Raw genomic sequence first — 22,659 nt, forward strand, 5'->3', positions numbered from 1 at the left:
GATAACATGCCTAAGTTGAAAAAGAAACTTTGTCTGACTAGCATCTTTTACTCACAGGTTTGATTTGAACTGTTGTGCATAAAGAGAGAGCTTTTTATCACAGCTCTGATCTCATCACCTTGTTTAGAGATGTGGCAGTATTACAGGTAACCTCTTCTGTCCCTTTTTCTTACTTTTGAAATCCAAATAATGTAAACCCCAATAACTCAAAGAAACGGCCATTCAATTTTGATCTGCCGCAGATCCGTCTTGGGCTTTAGATAAGCTCATACAGTAAGCACCGTACTCTTTCCTTACTCACGCACAGATGTATACACACACTGTGTGTGTTCTGTTCTCTGACGTTTAATCAGACTGAGCCATAATTACTGGTCAGGATGCCAAAACGGCAGCTCACACCCTCAGCTGGAGAAAAGCTCTTTCTTTATGTCATGCTCTCCTTTTATTTGGTGTTTCTCTCGCTCATTCCCGTCAGTTTCTCCGGATGGGTTAATTACCACATGGGGAATGCAGGTGTTGACCAGACGCCTGTAAACCTACGGACTTTTCCGTAGCCGCTACACTTGGGCGTGCCCGTTCTGGTGTTTAGTAATTCCGTTTTATTTAGTTTGATATTGACGGGAATGTTTGATGTTTCATTATAGGCATTTCTTATAGTGGCGTCTGGCTGCATGTGCCACATGGTTATGAAGTGTTGAAGGCTTTGAATCCAGCCACAGTGCTACAGGTGCAAGAACTGGCTGGCTTTTAGAGCATTTGTCTATCTAATGAGTTGTTAAGGAGAAATTGGACGGGAGAATTGTGATTGAGGAGAAATTTGAAAAATAGCCATAACGGACGAGTCATACAAATCAGTGCAGCTTTCAGTACCATGCAGAGGGAAAGTAAGTGGATTAGCTTGACTTAAAGGACTTAAAGTTACACCATGTGTTTTATTATTCCTTGTACTGTGGATCTGAGTGATGAGACAAAAGAACTCAGCAGCTGGAGGATGGATATTAAATTATTAGTCTCAGACCTGTGTTTCATTACCTGAGAGCACATGCCAAGCCCAGAACGTGTACGCCTTAATGTGTGTGTGTGTGTGTGTGTTTGTGTGTGTGTGTGTTTCAGTGCATAGACAAGGCAAGAGACCTGCTGGATGCTGAGTTGACTGCAATGGCTGGAGAGAGCTACAGCAGAGCATACGGGGTGAGGCTTCACTGCTTATTTAACCGGCATCTTGTGAAGAACCTGACCTCATTAACACTGCAGATGAACTCCAGAAGAGTAGCAGCATTGACTAGCACCACTAATGAGCAGTGGGAATGATTTGTGTTTGTCTTTTTTTTTTTAAACCCCAATAGAAGGTGTAGTCTTAGGTAACATCTTTGAGATCAAACCAAATCTGTGCCTGTTAGTAGTCTTTGTGTTTATACCTTCCACAATTTCTTGCATGTCAGCAAGTGAAATAAGTGGTTTATATAACGATGGCCATAAATTTCCATGGGTGGAATGACGTCATAGTTTATCTTGTACAGATGTGGGGCTTGATGAGTTGGGCATGTTTATTTGTATATACACCCTTGTTCTAATGAGAGTAAGTCAAACTGTCTGCAATTTGGGCATTCGATCTAACCAAAACACACAGTCGGAATATTTTGTTGAACCTGTTTGTCTTTTTGGAAAAACAGTTCACTAATAAATCAATGTTCTCTGAATGATTATCTGCTGTGGTGGATCATAATGACATTTAGTGATTTATTTATTTATTTACTTGCTTATTTTTTGTTCAGGTTAATTTGGTGTATCCTTTTCCTACATGGAAACCCACATGCAGGTTTAGACATAATCTGGATTGTTTAGCAGGGCACATATTGGCATCACAAATTTCTTACTGATGCCACATGAACAAACATTTAAATTACTTTTAAATGTAAAAGTCAGCTATGCTATTATGATCTTTTACAGTGTCCTCCACTGTCTTATTTTGTCTCTCAATCTTAGGCCATGGTATCATGTCAGATGCTGTCAGAACTGGAGGAGGTGATCCAGTATAAACTGGTTCCAGAAAGGAGGGACATCATCCGGGAGACATGGTGGGAACGATTGCAGGTAACCGCATAACACCGGGTCACTTATGATTGTCTGCATTTTGTCTGGTCAGAAAGTGGTTCAGGGAAATGAGGTAATTTTAGAGGGGATGTCTGCCAGATGTTCCGAATTGAAGTAGGTTACTGAGATATAGAAAGAAAAGTGGCGATGATGTGGTGTGATACGGCGTGACGCAAGAGGACTGTCGTTTGATTTCAAAGTCTCGACTTGTAGTGGTTTATAGTTACGTTGAAACGTCTGAGAAACGTTTGTTAATGTTGTTGCTTACATCATACTATCTATAAAAAGCATTCCATTCTCCGACCTCTCTGTATAAATGAATAATACAAAGATACAGCTTTATGTAAACAGTAAAGCCTTCTTTCCTGAAGCATATCCTGTGGTAAAAATCTTTTTTAGATTTTTAATAGAAATAACACAATTATATAAAAATCAAATTCAGAACATTATCTTAACCAATCACAACTGAGAATTGAACAGAGATGTGCTACAATACATAATCATGGGTTCTTGTTGGTTTTTATTTTTTAAAGAACTTTAGTGAACCGCCTGTGTTCCATTTTGCGGTTTATCTGTGGTATATATTTCTTGTGTTGTTGGATCTGTATATACCTGCAGTTGTTAACTTTCACTCAGCAAACAGCTGACTTGTAGAGACACGTCCCTGCTGGAGAACTGAGGATTTGTTATGATGTATGGTAAAGGAGCATCATGCAAGATCAGCTAATGTGAAAGGAACAGTCTTATGCTTAAACTTTGGATAAATATGGTGGAATTGCATGTTCAAGACGATCATACAGGCAGTTTTGGTTTCTGCTGGTTCCTTCACTTGTAAATAACGTTGACTTTCTGCCTAAAAATGCATACAAAACACATTCCTATATTAAAGTTTCACTTTATAGTACAAAAAGTCTTGCTATCTCGTTGCATTTCTAATGAAAAGTCATCTGCACACTTCTTTACATTGTGTACCAATTTATATATATTTATTTGTCCCGTGGAGATGAGATGAAATACCTTTTGCAGTTTAACGTCAAAACTTTCAACCATCAACATTGTAGGTAAAAAGAGATGTCCTGGAGAGATCAATTCAGACCATGCAGAATGTGTTGGCAGAGGGCACATGGAATATTCATGGAAGTGATTTACTAGCAAATAAAGCCGAGCATCTGTAGGCCTTTGCTCTGGTAGAGACATGGCACTTCTTTGAATTGCAGCCTGCGAGATTTGAATACGATGTCAACTCCTGTGCTTTTGCCAGCATGAATGAATAAAACATTATGACAGGCAACACTATTGAGAATGTCACACTTTATAATTGTACACAGTGCTTTAAAATTGAAGCATTTATGTGTATGAAACTAGGCAGGTTTGACACTATGCACAAGTTTGAGCTCATCAAAGGGTTTTACTGGGAAATAAATCTGAAATCAGTAACTGTTAGCTTTAGAAATTTCAAGCACATCCTTTATATGGAATATAACTAAAATATAATTATAGAACTATAACTTCAAAATGCAGGACCCACATTTACACAGCATACGCACAAGATGCTATCTATATTCCACCAACTTTCACCAGCAAAACAATGTAATGTAATATCTTCACTAAAGCAAAGTGTTGTGTGCAGGGCTGCCAGCGAATAGTGGAGGACTGGCAAAGGATCCTGATGGTGCGTTCTCTGGTCATCAATCCCCACGAGGACATGAGGACATGGCTAAAGTATGCCAGCCTGTGTGGAAAGAGTGGTCGTCTGGTGAGAAAGCGTCCTTATCTCCATTTCAGTTTTTCCATTTTTTCCTGGATTACTCAAGTCTACTCATGATTATTCACACATAAGAAGCCTTTGTTAAAAATCTGTGGTTTGTTACCTTAATTTCAGACCCGTTAATTGAAATATATTTATACTAAGTATGTAAACATGTATTTTTGTTTAAAACATATTATTACATAGTACTGAAGATAATGTAACTCAAGTCATTTAAGATTTAGATCATATTTTATTCATATTATATCTCGTAGTTTTTTATAGCCAGATTAATTAACATATCTTGGAATCTTTATCCAGTGTGCCAACAATTCGGGAGCTGTTTGTAAACGGCGCCAGTGGCCTTGTACAGATGCTAAGGATTTCTAGCTCAGATTTGCTCTTTCTGAGCTGATATTGATCAGTACAGCTCATTCCAGTTTTGCCATTACAGACTATCATTCAAAAGCCTTATGAGGTTTAATATCGTTTAGTAACATATGCTGTTCATTTTGTCAAGCACACTTCGCTGCGGTGATGTCTCTGTCCCTACCAGCTATAACAGACGCAGTTCGTTCCAGGAAGAACGAAGCAAGGAACATTTAACGAGAGAAACTTTCATCATGCTTCTTTTACCAATAGCTGCATTCAAAATGACCTTTTAAAAGTGACAGTTGATTTTAAAACGCTACTTCAAACATGGGCCTGTGTTTATGTTTATGCTGTCATACTCTGTTTCCAGTGTGAATAAATATTATTCTAAACTATTAGGCTAAATCTACAGTGAGTTCAAGCTTTGGCCACTGTTTTTAAATTGAAGCTCGGCGGGTGTGGGTGACCGGGAAAAAGTCGTGACCTCAAAGCTTAGGCCTCCAGTGCTGATCGCAAGAGGAAGATGAAACGTCAGTGAATGATTACGATGGACAGGGTGATGAAAGAGGCAAAGAATGAGCACAGTGTTTTTCAGGACATGTCACCTTCTGTGAGGGGATCGAGGTGGTTGGCTTGTAGAGCTGTTTATTTGTAGAAGACCTGCAGTTTCTCTGCTGGGACCTCAGTGCCATGACTTTTGATAGATTTTGTCATTGTTTGTTATGTCAGTGTCACAGAGGTTTTACCATGCACATGCCCTTTACCAAGAGGAGGTCTAATGATTTGCATTGGGTTAGTTTAGCTGATAAGTCTACATTCAGAACTATTGGAGAGATTGAAATTCTTTGTTAATAAATTGTACTAATTACTAAATGTCACACGGACAAAGTTTTGAAAAACAGCACGTTTCTGCAGACCGAACTGAGTGTTTGCAAATGTGCTTCATCAGTGGATGAAAAAAAGCTGCTTTTGTTTCCTACACATTAGCTAATGCAGCTTCTGTGGCAGATCATCTGTTGCAAAAACACATGCAAGCATTTATGTAAATTACTTAGCTAAAGGCAGCTCAGTGGACCAGAGTTTAACTACAGCATTAGGAACATTAGGTCAGTAATGGGACGGTGTTCTTAGATTTTTTTATTTTTTTTTACACCCACTATAGTCCGATTTGCAAGCTGCAGACAGGGTTTATGTAAAGAACTTCATCCAGGAAAACATAATATTTAAAGAGAGTTAGAATTAGTCAAAAATGGTTATTTGTAAATAGCACAAGTTGCCTTATATAAAGCCATAAATTACTCATTAACGGTTCATTAAAAGATTGACGTCACTCTAGTTGCTTATCCAGATCATCTTAAACAAGGTCTTAACAAATTTTAGCAATGGACAACAACATATTAATAAAACAGAAGCCAAACTGCACAACAGAGTAGTTAAGAAGTGCTAAGAAGCGAAAGCTAGCTTTACCTAACCACATAACTTTTTGTGCTCAGGCTCTGGCTCACAAGACTTTGGTCCTGCTCCTCGGTGTTGACCCGTCCAAACAGCTGGACCAGCCTCTCCCCACAGCCCACCCACACGTGACATACGCTTACATGAAGTACATGTGGAAGAGTACACGTAAGGTACGTGAAACCGAATCAAGATTTCCTCGCGTTTGTTTACAAGCAAACAGTGAAAACCGAAGGCAAAGCATAACATTTTTGTTCCTTTTTAACGGCTCTTGACTTCTTTCTACTGTCCAGAACGTAGCAAACTCATTTCAAAGCTCCAAACATGTGCCTGGGTTATTCCAAACCTCAAACATATATACACTCCTTAATACATGGCCATCTGTCTTTTAACACAAGACACAATTTGGAACTTCATGTCGGTGTGGTCAGGAGTTTGTTTGTGCATTCTTTCCTTGTCTATTGTAATACGTTCATGATGTGTACAATGAGCTTCAAAAAGTTATCGGTTGAGCATCAGTAGAACGGTACTGCTGGAATGAAAGTGAAGAATCGCTCCTCCTGAGACCAGATGTGTGACTTAGGGTGATGATAAACAAATACTTTCACTTCATTTCACCCCTCACTCTTCATCTTCACTGGATCATTCCCCGTAACTATTCCTGCAAGTCCATTGCCTTTGACTCTGAGTGAGTGTGTTAGTGACTGAGTGAGTGTGCGAGCGAGCGAGTGAGTGTGCGAGCGAGCGAGTGAGTGTGCGAGCGAGCGAGCGAGTGTGCGAGCGAGTGAGCGAGTGTGAGAGCGAGTGAGCGAGTGTGAGTGTGAGAGTGAGAGTGAGAGTGTGTGAATGAGTGTGTGAGTGAATGAGTGTGTGAGTGCATGCCTGAGTGAGTGAGTGTGTGAGGGCATGCCTGAGTGAGTGAGTGTGTGAGGGCATGCCTGAGTGAGTGAGTGTGTGAGGGCATGCCTGAGTGAGTGAGTGTGTGAGGGCATGCCTGAGTGAGTGAGTGAGTGAACTTGATTATAAATAATGTTTGTCTATATATTTGCACTATGTAATTCAAAAGTGCTTGAGTATGTGCATCATATTAGTTTTTTCTAGTGAAGGAGACTGGAGTATAAACTGTTCTAAGCAGTTGCAGTTCAAAGGCTACCCAAGGATTTTTTTGTGATTAAAGGAAAGTATGTAAATTAGATGGGAAATAATGTACAGATTTATAGATCAAATAAAAAGACAAAAGTTTTTTCTTTAGGTTGCCAAATACGGTAAAAGAAATCCCTTAATAAATACAATACAGTGCTTCTGCATAATAAACTAAAGATTTTTACTCAGGAAGCATGTTTCTTGTTGTGCAAGAATGATTCTACATGAGATGTCTAGAGCTGTTTATCATTTATCCCATTGTCATTCTCTCATTAAGTTTAGTATCTCTTTCTCCTTATATGCCCCTCTATCCATCTATCCATCCATCCATCCATCCATCCATCCATCCATCCATCCATCCATCCATCCATCCCTCTGTCTCTTTATATATATCCATCTCGCTTTCTCTCTCTCTCACTCTCTCAGATTGACGCTTTCCAGCACATGCAGCACTTTGTACAGGCCATGCAGCAGAAGGCACAGCATGCCATCGCAGCCGAGGACCAACAGCAAAAGCAGGAGCTTCATAAGCTCATGGCCAGGTCTGGACAGCCCACCACACATGAGCGCGCGCGCACACACACACACACACACACACAAACACACACACCACATAGTTCAGTGTTCTTTTTTTTTTTTTTTTTTTTATAAAAATCCATATCTCTGATGGAAGGCACAGAGGAACATCAGGTGGCATTGGCTCCTTACAGCTCCACTGACTCTGCAAAAACTGAGGTTTACTTTGTGCTCCATGCTTTCACATTTTCTTCTTCTTGGTTTCTTTTGGGTTTTCTGGTTGTCTCCATCCTCCCAAAACCACACTGGTAAGCCACAAATTGACACTAGTGAATGTGTGAGTGTGTTTGCATGGTGCCCTGCAATGAACTAGTTTCCCATTTCATGGTGTAGTGTCCAAAGGTCCACCACAACCCTTCAACTCCATCACACCTCACTCTGACCAAGCGGTAACTCATGCATATTACATATCTTACATATTTAGACATTTCTGTACAGCTTCTGTTAAACTCTGGTGGCTTTTTTATATTACAACATCGTCACGGAACTGAAAATCTCAGTGAACTACTGACAGTTTTTAAGCAAATAATAAGCACCGGTGGTCACTGGAAATCCACTTGTGCTGATGATTGTTCAGAACTTTCTGATGTTATTATGCACCATGCCAAGAATTTGTGCCAAATAGTGATGAAGTATAAGTGCCCTGTCTAATTGTGTATTGCCTAGAACAAAATAATTGAAAACCTTTTATTTGAACAGAACAGAATGTTCTGTAGCCTATCATCACAGCAAAAGCTTTCTCTCTCTCTCTCTCTCTCTCTCTCTCTCTCTCTCTCTCTCTCTCTCTCTCTCTCTTCTTAAGACGTCCTGGAAATATCAGGTAGCTTCCATCTCACTTACCTGCTCTGTTCTTAAGGTATTGCCATTTTAAAGACTTATCCCTTATTAACATGGTCTGGCAAGACTTTTTTCTTTTCATTTTGTTCTCTGGGTGCAGGCCCAGAAAAAAGGAAGGAATCTGTTCTTTTTATTTGAGTGTGTTTTAATGAAGTATGCTTGTAAAGACATGATATTTGTAGAGCGTAGAGCCATTTTTTTGGTCCAATGTTTGGGCAAGGAGTTATTAAAGAGCATTTATTTTCATTTATATGCAACAGTGATATCTGGTATCCACGTACACTGCTGCATGACTCAGTAATAACAAATAATTGGTCCAATGATAAGTCAGAGATCACTACAAAATACTGCACTATATGACGAATAGGGAATGAATTAATTGTAAAATCAGTAAAGCAGTTTACTCTCTAAAACTAAGGACGATTTTTTTTTCCTGTGTTGGAAATGGTTTCTAGTCCACTATCATCTGGTTCAAGTGAACTTGGGTGTGGACAACACCGTGAGAGAAAGCAATCCGTTCTCAGGGCCTGGCGTCAATTACGGTGATTGGTTGAACTGGTGCTGTTTTAAGTTTCACAGTAATAGGGCAATGGATAATGTAGACTACAGAGGAGACAGAGTGCCTTCTTGATTGTCTATTGTCAAAACAATCCTATGATGATGACTTCCCCACCCAAACCCAGAATCAGTCCTGAGTGTAGACTCCTTTAAGGGAGGAATAAAACATGACAAGGTATGTGGTTATAGGACCGTGATCAATAGCAGGGCAGTGTTGCGTGGCCCGATTCACAGTCGAGTATCTGTTGCCCCCATGAAGTTTTCCAATTTCCAGAACTGAAATTTTCAGTTTTATGGTCAGATTGTATTTAGTTTTTGCTATTATTTATATTTTTGTCCGAAGCTTCATTAATAAATGTTAACTAAACATCTCTGTACAGTCCCAGTGAACAATGTTTTTAAATAATGATGTTATTTACTAAGTTTATTTGTAGTTGGATTATGTGGGGTCCGAAATACAAGTCTGTGTGAATTAGTTTTTACTGTTAGAAACAAGAATGTATATGAACATGCTCATTAATATAATCCTGTGATCTACATTCTAGCTAAAACTTTTGTCAGAGCTGTAGTCATAGTTCATTAATCGCCTTCTGACCAATCAGATTCAAGGCGATGTAACTACGTTACACCTCTTCTCAGAGAAAGCACATACAGACTGTCGTTTTCATTCCCTCTTCTAAATAAAGTGCTTTAAGCTGACAGTTCCTTTTGTCACATTAGCACCAACCACATCCCCTCATACAGTATGATTAAGGTCATGCAGGGAGGCTGTTGGAAATGTGGCTAGGAATCCTCATTCATGTCGTAACTGTTGCTTGGAGCCTTTGCAGCATTTGTGGAATTTGACTGCGTCTAAACATTTGTCTGATAAGGCTGCGCACCTTTCCCTCTTCAGACGCTCTGGCATACTTTCACCCCAAAATAATTCGGCAATGATGGGTTGCGCGAGAGTCCTGCACACCTGGTTCCAGCCAAACGGCCTTCTCTGGAATTTTCTGCTGTCTCTCTTAGCTATTTGTAATAGACAGGTGTCTGGAGGTAAATGAGTTCTTCTTAAACCTCGCTCTTCAGTCAGAGAGGAGGACAATGATAGCAATTTCCTCACTCGACTCTTTAGTAGTTTGTTTTGGGTTTCCTTGTAAAGTCTGTAAACATGTTCTTTTATACTTTTACAACTGATATTACTTTCAGACAGTTCTTGACTGAAGCTGAATCCTGAACCACTCAGCCATGACAATAACATTTGTTTAGGAATTAAAATGAAGCCAGGATTGCTTCCTATTCCAGATCTTGTTGCATTGAAATCGGTTTACCCGTTCTGATTTTCTAAATATGATGGACGGTCATCACACAAGTGGTTTTTCATTCCCTGCTTGTTCTCGGTATTTGGGAACCTTAAATCGGTTCACGTTGTACAAGGAATATGTTTTTCGAGACTGTATACAGGAGCTGGGTTCAGTGTTTTCAGCAATAATATATACATATCAGAAATAAATAAATAGTGCACTAATCTCTACATATCTATCTATCTATCTATCTATCTATCTATCTATCTATCTATCTATCTATCTATCTATCTATCTATCTATCTATCTATCTATCTATCTGTGCCATTTATTACAATTTTGATATTAAATATAATTTTGTTGCAACAAAGCTGGTGTAAAATTACTTATTATTTTTATTATTACTTATTATTACGAAACCTGTAGTTCTAAGTTGTATTTCATTTGTAACAGTAGTATATTAAAACCAATGTAGAAATTCATCAGATTTCTTAAAAAAAAATTCTAGATATTTATTATAAATATTTTGAGACATTTGCTCATCTTGCCACATTAACCCCTGCTACAGTTTAAACCACTGAGGTCACAGTTTCTCCTGATCCTGATGTTTGATGTGTAGGTGTGGGATCATTAGGCAATTTTTATCTCCAGTCATTCACCCTGGTAACCAGATAAGAAGTGTATCCAAATTAAGCTTAGATTGCTTTGCGATGGAAATTTTGACAAAATGTAGGATTATGTACAATTTGCTGAGATGTACTGTGCTGTCCTACTTGACAGGATAAATGCAAGCTTTGTTTAACCCGAGGACCTGAACCGTATTTGATCCTACAAAGAAACTGGCAGTATAAATTGCTCATTGAATTTGTTATTGCTGAGACTTGTTGGCCGTCATTCACAGCCTCTCTTACTGAGGCTTAAAGTGCGGTAGCATTGCCTGATGAGCCGTATATGACTAAACGAAACTGCATAACTCAGTGTGCTGTACTGTCTACTGTGCCAAACCACAGTTAGTGGATGTAGACGTCTAGCTGGCTCTGCCTTGCACAAGCGAGAGCGTCTTCGTAAGAAGAGCAGGCAGGTCATACCTCTGGCCCACATTCTCATAAACAAAGTCTGTCTCCTGAGTTCTTTGAGCCTCTCCCAGCACATACAGGATTTATGGCAAAGGAAGGACAAATGGAATAGAGTTTGGCTTGAAGATGGTAATCATTGCACATGTGAGTGAAAACAGCATCTCCAGAGTGTCCAGAAAATTCCACTCCGTCACTTCAAAAATGACATCCAAAGAATGCAAATCAAACTTATTAAAACCCATTTGACACTGTTTCCTTCTCTCGGCCAATGCATCATTCTTCATCTTTCCTACATACCTCATTTTGGTTAATTATCTTGTTGGAAAATACATTTTTGGTCAAATCAGAATGTGAGCTTTTGAATAGCAAGGGAATGAAATAAGACTAGGAATTATTAATCTGTGATTTCGACCTTCGAGCTGGAATCCTACACTGTTATGGAGGTGGGATGACGTCCTGCTGGTTGCCAGTAGGGATTTGTAAGTATAGTAGGACTATTCTATCAAGTAAGAGATACAGCAGAACCAAGAAAGAATCATATAAATGATGAACGTCCCGAAGGACTTCAGTTCACAGCTGGATTATTTTAAATAAATTCCTTTATTTTGTGATGCAGATGTTTTGACGCTCACAAGAGGCTTCACATCCCATTGCCCAGTTTTTTTCCACTCTTTGACTCATTGATTTTCTCGTACTTCTGCGCAGGTGTTTCTTAAAGTTAGGTGAATGGCAGCTGAGTCTTCAAGGCATCAACGAAAGCACAATACCGAAAGTGCTTCAGTACTACAGTCACTCCACAGAGCATGACCGCAACTGGTACAAGGTGAGAGTTTTCATACTCCTCAGGAAGGCCTGGGCTAATGTTTCCACAATGAGACCAAATTTGAAGCCATTTTCTGAATCATCACCAGTGTTTTTTTTCCCCATGTTGTTACCCTTTTCATACCCCACTTGAAATGAACCACCTTTTGTGGTTAAAAAATTTGACAAAACAGATTTTGTTTTCTTCGTTCGAGTTAGAGAATGAATCAGAGCTGGCTTCTCTGCGCTCGACTATTGGTTCCTGTTATTTTATACATCAATGTCAACACCTCCAAATGTGTTTTGTCAGCTTTCAATTTTATTACCCATTATATAATATGGTCAAAAAGTAGTTAAGTACCTGCTACAGTTTGTACCGGGGCAAGATCACTGTCCTGTGTAGTGCTTTTTAAAGATCCTGTGAATGTAAGATTTTACAGTAATAATACTACTAATAAATAGTTATTCTTATTAGTCAAAGCAAATAAATTGACTGTAATCCGTACAGGCTTGGCACGCCTGGGCTGTAATGAACTTTGAAGCCGTACTGCACTACAAACATCAAAACCAAGGCCGGGACGAGAAGAAAAAGCTCCGGCACGCAAGCGGTGCCAGCGCAAACAGTGAAGCCAGCAACAGTGACAGTGAAGCTGACAGCACTGATCACAGCCCTGTGCCTTCACCTGGCCAGAAAAAAGTCAACGAGGTGAGGTTCAAGTAGAGTGCATTCACACACGGTCACTTTAATAGGAACACCTACTCATTTATGGGAGTAATGCAGTGCATAAAATCATGCACATACAGGCCAAGAGCTTTAATTAATGTGTATGTCAAACATCAGAGTTGGGGTCTCGATGACATGGAAGTTGGTGCCAGATGGTTTGAGTATGATTGAATTTTCACAATCAGCCAGCTCTAGGGTTACACAGAGAGAAAAAAAAATATCCAGTGAGGGCCAGACTGGTTGAAGTTGACAGGTAGGCTATTATATTTCAAATAACTATCAAGTTAAAGAAATCCAAGGCCATAGTTTAAACGAGTCTGTGCTTACTCTATTCTGAGATGCTTTTCTGTTCACTCCGAGTGGAAAAGAGTTTTTCGGAGTTACAGTAGCCTTTCTGATATCTAACCCGCTGACCGTACGGCTCTGTACTTCTCACCCACAAGCTATTTCTACCTGCAGGATTTTCCCTCCTTTTTTATTTTTTATTTTTTATTGTGCATAAAAATCACAGGCGATGAGGACTTTTGAGCCACTGAAACCATATTTTTCTCCTTCATTCTGATGTTTGATATAAGTATTAAGTGAAGCTTTTGCGTGGTTTTTTGCACGGTGCTGCCACCGCATGATTGGCTGATTGGATAATTGCACGAATGAACAGCGGTACAGCTGGTTCAAACCCAGTGGATGGTGAGTGCATACTATGTATAAGTAATAATTCAGCTAAGGGTACTGGTGCAAGTGACTATAAGAACATTTTGTAATTGTGGACCAACATTCTGATTACTGTGATTAGTATAGTGATTAATTGGCACTGTTTCTTTTTTGGATAGGAATTTAGACAGTGAAGAAAATGTGTCTTGTACAGTTCCTAATGTGGTCATTTGCTCATTTTTGTTTGTGGTTTTTGCTTGATTGAGGTATGAACACGTGATCTTTTAATCATGATACCGCATCAGCTTTAATGGTTTCTTTATTAGGGTCTGGTATGTTTTTGGCTGTATTTCTGTCAACACAATTTTTCAGGAAAAAAAACCCTCTGTATAATCTTTGAGTACTAATTGCTACATAAACAAAATATTAACGCACTACAAATAACTACCACAGGTGAGTGCAGATAGTTTTTGTAAAGCTTTTTTTTACAAGCTTATCTCTTCAGCAGTAAGGAATTATGGTGATTCTAGTTAATGGTGAAATTGGGTGCTTTCGTGTGTTGAGCGGACATTTTTGTGTCTGTTGGATAGGATTTGTCCAAGACGCTGCTGATGTACACGGTTCCTGCAGTGCAGGGATTTTTCCGATCTATATCCCTGTCTCGTGGAAACAACCTGCAGGACACACTGAGGTGAGCTAGCACATAAAACACACATGTTGATGATTTACATTGCATATTGTGTGGAGAGGGTGCCCTCTTGTGCTAGCGCCAGTCTTGATTGAAAGTCCTCGTTTTAATTGTGCTTTGTATTCCATGGTCATCATCGTTCAGTCCTAATTTTTTCTAATCACTCTACTTGCTTCAGAGTTTTAACTTTGTGGTTCGATTATGGCCATTGGCCTGAAGTGAATGAAGCTCTAGTGGAAGGAATCAAAACGATACAGATAGATACGTGGTTACAGGTAAGATCAAGCACCTATCTGTAGGTATTTTTCTACCTTCACATATCATCTCTTCTTCCTGACCTTTGCCTTTCTCTTTGGATCAGGTTATTCCTCAGCTGATCGCTCGCATAGATACTCCTCGCCCACTGGTGGGACGCCTCATTCATCAGTTACTCACTGACATCGGCCGCTACCATCCTCAGGTAACTCCCAGATCTTACCAGAACGTTGCTTTCATACTTTGCAGCATCTCTTAATGTGGTCAAGCTTTCATTCTTAAGGTTTTTCTTTCCATACATGTATATAAATATATACCGTATATAAATGTCTGTTAATTTGCAGTTAAAATATTGACGAAGGAATGCTAAAATATCTGTAAAGCTTTATCCATTTTTACACACCGCTTTTCTGAAGTAAAAGTCTTTTATTCTTTTAGAAAATGGATCCCTTTTTTTTTTTTTTTTTGAAGTGTGAACATATGAAGTTAACAACCATGTTATTCCATGTTAGTGTAGCTTTCTTTGCGTTTTTTATTTATTTTATTTTTAAAAGACTTTAATAACATTTATATGTTATCAAATCATGAGTTCTTGGTTAACATTTGCAGGCTTTGATTTACCCCCTGACTGTGGCCTCCAAGTCCACCACTACAGCTCGCCACAATGCTGCCAATAAAATCCTGAAGAACATGTGTGAGCACTGTAACACACTGGTTCAGCAAGCCATCATGGTATGATCATACACACATGCTACGAAAAGAAGTAAAGATCAGCTAATGAATTTAGATAGATAGATAGATAGATAGATAGATAGATAGATAGATAGATAGATAGATAGATAGATAGATAGATAGATAGATAGATAGATAGATTGATTGATTGATTGATTGATTGATTGATTGATTGATTGATTGATTAAGCTTTTTCCCAAAAAAACAGAAAACATTTGAAGGTCCTGAAGGTTCTCTTGTGAAAATAATGGGTTAAAACTGAAAATTAACTAGCACTGACTATGAAGACTCCTTCCATAAATGTCAAACTTCACCATATAAAAAAATTTTTTTGTTTGCTTTTAACTCCTTTATTATTACATTTAAACATGGGGTGCACGTTGTTTGAGAAATGCTTCAATAAACTAAGTTGGGCCGACTAACAAAACGAACGTGTAGCCAATAAGCAGAAAGGGGCGTGTCTTGTCATTTTGCGGTGGAGAGGGTGTTCAGTGCGCATGTGTGGCATTAGCAGAAAGCGATTGAAACATTGACATGGTGGATACCTGCCGTTACCTCTGCCTCGGGTTCTAGGTGTTGAACGTCATCTTCCACAAGAAACAGAGCTGTACCTTTCAGTTTACAACACACGGTACTACAAAAACACATTTGACCTGTATTACCATAGTATTACTTATTGAGTTCATTTACTGATAAAAATATCCCCTCGTGCGTATGTGTGGGCGGAGCTATCAAAACAGGGGTGACACCCATTTGGGTTAGGGGCGTGTTTTGGCTTTCAAACATCGTGCACCCCACCTTTAAGTTATAGGAACCATGCACATAAACACCTCTATGAAAGAGCTGTTAGCATGATGTATTAAAAATAGTGCTGTGAGAGATGAAGCTTCATGAATGTCTTTGCAGCTTTCTGTTGTAAAAAAAATAATAATGGAATGGAATTTATTAATTCATAAATATTTTAACACTATTTTTTCTTTGTCTATCTGAACAAGGTATTTTCTTTGGAAATTGGCTTAATGTAACTCTAAGCCTAGCAGTCAATACATAACATTTTTTTTATATATATATATATATATATATATATATATATATATATATATATATATATATATATATATATATATATATATATATATAGGCCCACACTCAATAGTGCTCAATGATTTATTTATTTATTCATTCATTTGTTTTTTGTGCAGGTGAGTGAGGAGCTGATCAGAGTAGCCATCTTGTGGCATGAGATGTGGCACGAGGGCTTGGAGGAGGCCTCCCGCTTGTATTTTGGTGAAAGGAACGTCAAGGGCATGTTTGCTGTGCTGGAGCCTTTACATGCAATGATGGAGAGAGGACCTCAGACCCTGAAAGAAACCTCTTTTAATCAGGTATGCAGTTTTTATTTCACTCAGTGTGCACAGGCTTATGAAGAAATGTTCTCTTGTATATTAACATTCGCTCAAATGCTATGATATCGCGCTGTTGTAAGCAGGCCTGTGTTTTATCAGGCATACGGTCGTGATCTGATGGAGGCGCAGGACTGGTGCAGGAAGTACATGCGCTCGGGTAACGTGAAGGACCTGACTCAAGCCTGGGATCTTTATTATCATGTGTTCCGCAGAATCGCCAAACAGCTTCCACAGGTGAGCTACCTACTGGTTTACCAGTGGAAATGAGAAACTTGGGAAAATCAAGATGCTGTCTCTGTTAGTAGCAGCTGGTATAAACACATTAGCACAGCTAATCACACCGGTATTGTAGAGGAGGGAAAAAAGGCATGACTATTGATATGGCGAATGGTATGAAGAAGCTAAGCTTGGTGCTGAGTTCATTCTGGGCCAAACTGTAGTTTTATCTCTGTCGGGTCTGACGGTTTTCTTCTGAAATCACGTCACCATGTGATTAAGAAGGTGCATGTGAAATCTTTCCAGGTGTAATAGATTGAAGTGAGGTAGATTAGTTACTCTATTGTTCTTTTTCCCCTTTGAGAAATCAAACTAAACACATGTTGTCCAGTCAAATACAAATGACACAAAAGGACAGATAACAGACCTGTGAATGTTTTTTTTTTTTGGTTTGAACGGGAAATGAACCCAGTCAGGCATTAGATATATGAAACTTTGACATTTTTTTTAAATCACAAAAGCAGCTGCCTGTCTTTCTTTAAGTGTGTGTGTGTGTGTGTGTGTGTGTGTGTGTGTGTGTGTGTGTGTGTGTGTGTGTGTGTGTGTGTGTGTGTGTAAACGTAATAGTTTTCCCATAACATTCTTATTGTGTAATCGATGAGACCTCATGATGTGATGCGTTACTCCACCCTAATAGTCTCATTTCTGAGCTGTTGTTAGTTTTTTTTTTTTATTGATAGATTTTAGCTCTAATATCACGCCCAGCTGTCACTGGTCTCTATTATAGTTAAATACCGACTACAAAGGCAAGTAATACAAAACTGCTGCACCGTTAAAAAAAATCAATTTGAGGGTTTTTATCAAATATAAAAATACAGTGTATAAACACATCCATCTCAATCAGTACTCTTTTCTCTTTTGTTTTCAATCAATACTTTTTCGAAACATTTTGATTTGCCCTAATCAGTTCGAGTCTGTAGCCTAACTACAGCTTTTCATATTAACAGTGATTTTATTTTCCAGGATTTTTTTCCTCTGCTTTTCTGTGTCGAGTGACAAGAAACTGGGATTCCCAAGAAAAGGATCCTGTTGTTGTTTTTTTAAGATGTTATTACAGGTGGTGTGACTTTTCCTTCTGTGCTGTTCTATTTTATTACTGGATCCAGCCAAGATAAACAGCTCTGTAGCAGACCCCAAGACTTAAAGAACTAAAAAGGAAAGCGTGACAGACAGAGAGAGATAACCTGTGTTAACCTGTCTGCTTTCATATCTCTTTGTCCTCAGCTCACGTCTCTGGAGTTACAGTACGTCTCGCCCAAACTGCTCATGTGTCGTGACCTGGAGCTTGCTGTGCCCGGCACTTATGACCCCAACCAGCCAATCATACGCATCCAGTCGATCACGCCTTCGCTACAGGTCATCACCTCTAAACAGAGGCCGCGCAAGCTGACCACCATGGGTAAGAAGAAGCAAAGGGTGATTCACTTAAAATGTGGCAAAACCTACATTTTATGAATGCTGATTTTTAAGGAAGAAAAATTGAGGCGTGAAGGATATGTGAAGCATCTAGTATTACAGTAGGGGTTGCATGCAATAGTCAAAATAGAAATCAGATGCTTTTTATTTTATAATTATTCTGTTTTTAAAATTTTATTTTGTTTGATCTCACTTTGTATAAAGTGTTGAAGTATGCGCCAGATTCATCCCCAACTCCCACTTGCTCCTGAAGGAAATCTTCTCACACTGAATCTTGCATTTAAAGCTAATAAAGTTGATAAAAAAATAAATAAATAAGTGAAATGTGAATTACGTCATGACCAGCACTGTGCAAGCGAGCACATTCTGCAGAGGCAAGCAGTCTTTAGAGGACAGACAACACTCACTCTCTCTCTCTTTCATTCTGTCTGTCTCTCTTCACTTTAGAAGAGAATGATGCTGGTCGAATTGTAAAAATGACAAGTCGTGTAATCTTTGGGATATAATTATTCCAAATCACAATTTTATTTTTTGTCACAGTATTTGACCTATGATTTCCCAGGGGGTCATTTTAGGACCTGATCTGTTGAGAAGACTACTGTTGTCTTAACATTCCTTGTTTCAGCTGTCTGACCTCCAGACTCTTCTCACCCACCAGCTGGGAGAACACACCATGATGTGCACAGCAGCAGCCTGAAGTTCAGGCCTACACACATTCTCTCATGTTCCCTGCTGATCCAGCAGACCAAGTTCTTTCTCTGAACTGAGTTTTTCTTTTGTGCCAGAGAGTACATTTATCTGCCTGTGATTCTCATCGGGTGCTGACAGCTCCGTCTGTCTGCCTCTTTCGGGCCGTCTCCCTCCATCGATTTTTTTCCATTACGCGTGCTCTCCTGCTTTAGCTTTTAACTGCTGCTCTGAACACCTACGTCGCCTCTGCTAGCCCACGGGGAGCAGTAACTTAAACAGTTACAGTAATACAAAAAAATCCACAGAAATCTTAGGTCTGTTACAGGTCCACTCAGCGGCTGCTGAATAAATACAGACTGTTCGCTGTTTGTTTTATTGAGGTTCTTCAATATGCTGTAAGTAAGTTTTATTCGGGATCTCACTGTACTGTACTGCAGTCTTTCAGCACAAATCGTTTCATTTGTCCTCACTGAACTCTGTGAAGCGCTCGACTTAGATTTGATGTTTAATACAATTCAAAACTTATGGTAAGGACATCTGGGTTTAGTGTTTCTGAGTAGCGTGCTTTATGGTTATTACTCTGCCAGTTCAGTGTATGTGAGATCATATCTTTTGGACTTGTTTCTCTACCGCTCCCTACAGGCAGCAACGGGCACGAGTTCATGTTCCTGCTCAAGGGTCACGAGGACTTGCGGCAAGACGAGAGGGTCATGCAACTCTTCGGACTTGTCAACACCCTGCTGGCTAATGATCCAGCATCTCTCCGCAAGAACCTGAGGCATGCCAAAGCCTTTTTTTTCTGTCACTTTTAATACTTGGTTAATTTACTGCTGATACTTCAGTCACATCTGCTCAGTGTGTCCTGGTGGTTTTAATATTTATATTTAAATATTAAATATTTGACCTCTTTAAAGGAATCAGATTTCAGATTCACTCACCAGTTCATTCAGTTTTGCGGTGGTTTGCTCATATGTTTGTTAACAGCTTGAGCAGATCATTTGATCATGCGTACACAAATCATGCATGTTTAAAAAAAATGTGTGTGTGTGTAGTATCCAGCGGTATGCCGTGATTCCCTTGTCCACAAACTCTGGCCTGATCGGTTGGGTTCCTCACTGTGACACGCTTCACGCACTGATTCGAGATTATCGCGAGAAGAAGAAGATCTTACTGAACATCGAGCACCGCATTATGCTCAGGGTAAACCAGACCATCTGATGTTCAGATCTCACATAGTATTGAGATCACCTCTTCACTCTTAGATATATTGAAAACTCTGTGCCTTTTCCCCCCAGATGGCTCCAGACTATGACCACTTGACGCTTATGGAGAAAGTCGAGGTGTTTGAGCATGCAGTGAACAACACAGCAGGAGATGATCTTGCCAAGCTGCTATGGCTTAAGAGTCCCAGCTCGGAGGTCTGTTCTTCTCTCCTTACACTCATCTTTGTAACTACTCAGAAATGTCTATCAAGTTACACTCCCTCAAAGTATTTCTAGCATGTTGTAATAATAATAAAATAATGTTGTTGTTTTGTAGTCCATATTGCATATCATTACCTGAGATAAAAATAATTTAAAAAAAAAGGCAGACTCCTAATGATTTCTCTCTCTGTAGGTTTGGTTTGACAGAAGAACCAATTACACTCGCTCTCTTGCTGTGATGTCCATGGTTGGATATATATTAGGACTTGGAGACAGGTACACACAGTCACGCTTATTACAGTGTGTACCACAAAGCTGTTAAAATCTCCATTCTTATTGGTCAGAAGGTGTTGATTATATTTCATAAAAAAACAAGCTGCACTGACGATAACTTACACAGGTTTATATCAAAGTCATTGTTCTAATACAATAAGTTATGTTTAAAGAACAGGCTGTAAGTTATGGTCTTTTCTTGCTTACACAGACATCCTTCTAATCTGATGCTGGACAGACTGAGTGGAAAGATCCTTCACATTGACTTTGGAGACTGCTTTGAGGTAAAAAAAAAAATGTTTCCCAGGTTTTACAACACGGTATAAGTTGTGATTTTGCCAACAAATAACCCTTGAATTTGGATTTTAGGTTGCCATGACCAGAGAGAAATTCCCAGAGAAAATCCCCTTCAGGTTGACTAGGATGCTGACAAATGCCATGGAGGTGAGATTCATGCACACACAGGGTTAAATGGTGGTCTGGTATCACTGCTACAGTACAGTATGGTACCTGCAAATTTACAGCCATTTTTCTTTCAGAACAAAAGACATTAAATGCCAGAACTGCAGTTTTTATAAGTATACAGGTGTAGCGTAAATATAGTACTACAACTATTGAAGTCTTCTGCTCAAGGTATAGAAGCCTTTATTTTGTCACATATACATTACAGCACATGAAATTCTTTCTTCCCATATCCCGGCTTTGGACTTTGGGGTCAGGGTCAGCCATGATAAGATAGGTTAAGGGCCTTGCTCAAGGGCCCAACAGTGGCAGCTTGGCAGAGCTGGGGCTTGAACTCTGATTCTCTAATCAACAAACCAGAGCCTTAACCACAATTGCCATAGTCTCAAAGCAGCTTCACAGAACATAAACATGAAACAAAAGGTTAATATAAATAATAATCTAAAGATTTCATATAGTACAAAAATTCAAGATTAATGTTAGATATATTTAAATGTGTTTGTATTTATCCCCAATGAGCAAGTCTGAGGTGAAAGTGTGTCTGAGCCCCGAACACTATCAGGAAGACTATTTCAAAGTTTGGGATCTAGATACGAAAACGCTCAACTGCTTTTAGTAGATCTTGATATTCTGGAAACTACCAGAAGTCCTGGGTTTTGTGATCTCAAAGAGCATGAAGGATTGTAACGTGTTAGAAGACTAGTTAGATACATGCGAGCTAAACCATTAAGTGTGTATTAAGTGTATGTAAGTAGCAGCAGTTTGAGATAATATAAAGATAATAACAGTGTAAATATAATATATTTGGGGTTATATGATCATATTTTCTTGTCCTGGTGAGAACTCTGGCAGCTGCATTTTGGAATAACTGTAGGCTATTTATTTAAGATGCAGGACAACCACCTAGTAATGCATTATAATAGTCTGGTCTAGAGGTCATGAATGCATGAACTAGCTTCTCAGCATCAGATACAGGTAGGATGTTTATTAGCTTGGTAATATTTCTAAGGTGGCAGAAGACTGTTTTTGTAATATGGGCAATATGATATTCAAAAGACAAGTTGCTGTCTAATATAACACCCAGGTCTTTCACTGTTGAGCTGGTAGTAACAGTTGAAGTTGAAGTGTGAGAGCTTCTGTGCATAGGTTTTTCGACCGATAAGTAGTATTTTTGTCTTATCAGAGTTTAACAACAGAAAATTACAGCTCATTCAATCTTTTATCTCTATAACGTCCTCAGTTAATTTGGACAATTTAGCTATTTCATCTGGTTTTGATGAGATATATAACTGGGTATCTTCAGCATAACAGTGGGAACTAATCCCATGCCTTCTAATGATGTTCAGTAAGGGAAGCATGTATATTGAGAAAAGCAGAGGTCTTAGAACTGATCCTTGAGGGACCCCATAATTAACTGGTAATAAATTGGAGGATTCACCATTTAATTCTAAAAAATGGTATTGATCAGACAGGTAGGATCTAAACCAACTTAAAGCCTGTCCCTGAATACCTGTGCAATTTTGGATCGATCCAGGAGAATGTTGTGGTCTATAGTGTTGAATGCAGCACTAAGGTCAAGTAGAACTAATAGTGACATGCAGTCTTGGTCCGGAGCTAAGAACAAGTCATTTGAAACTGGGGCCTGAAACCTGACTGAAACTCTTCAAAGATATTGTTCTCATGTAAGAAGGACCACAGTTGAGCAGACATAACCTTTTCT

The 22,659-nt window shown here is 39.1% G+C and overlaps 1 protein-coding gene across 3 annotated transcripts in view; it reads left to right on the forward strand.

The window, feature by feature from the left end:
* Nucleotides 1-22,659, forward strand: part of mtor (mechanistic target of rapamycin kinase) — an 81,151-nt gene that overhangs the window by 54,099 nt on the left and 4,393 nt on the right. For all 3 annotated transcript variants that reach the window (XM_047800292.1, XM_027166728.2, XM_047800293.1), the window contains exons 34-53: nt 1,114-1,191; nt 1,987-2,094; nt 3,725-3,850; nt 5,707-5,838; nt 7,235-7,350; nt 11,847-11,964; nt 12,451-12,648; nt 13,908-14,008; nt 14,184-14,280; nt 14,367-14,465; nt 14,870-14,992; nt 16,195-16,377; nt 16,498-16,632; nt 17,899-18,073; nt 19,423-19,558; nt 19,833-19,980; nt 20,076-20,198; nt 20,398-20,480; nt 20,689-20,761; nt 20,847-20,921. In XM_047800292.1, the coding sequence (XP_047656248.1) occupies nt 1,114-1,191; nt 1,987-2,094; nt 3,725-3,850; nt 5,707-5,838; nt 7,235-7,350; nt 11,847-11,964; nt 12,451-12,648; nt 13,908-14,008; nt 14,184-14,280; nt 14,367-14,465; nt 14,870-14,992; nt 16,195-16,377; nt 16,498-16,632; nt 17,899-18,073; nt 19,423-19,558; nt 19,833-19,980; nt 20,076-20,198; nt 20,398-20,480; nt 20,689-20,761; nt 20,847-20,921 (2,427 nt within the window). The remainder of the gene's footprint in view (nt 1-1,113; nt 1,192-1,986; nt 2,095-3,724; nt 3,851-5,706; nt 5,839-7,234; nt 7,351-11,846; nt 11,965-12,450; nt 12,649-13,907; nt 14,009-14,183; nt 14,281-14,366; nt 14,466-14,869; nt 14,993-16,194; nt 16,378-16,497; nt 16,633-17,898; nt 18,074-19,422; nt 19,559-19,832; nt 19,981-20,075; nt 20,199-20,397; nt 20,481-20,688; nt 20,762-20,846; nt 20,922-22,659) is intronic.

This window comes from Tachysurus fulvidraco, chromosome 14 (genome assembly GCF_022655615.1).
Source record: "Tachysurus fulvidraco isolate hzauxx_2018 chromosome 14, HZAU_PFXX_2.0, whole genome shotgun sequence".
Lineage (NCBI taxonomy): Eukaryota > Metazoa > Chordata > Actinopteri > Siluriformes > Bagridae > Tachysurus > Tachysurus fulvidraco.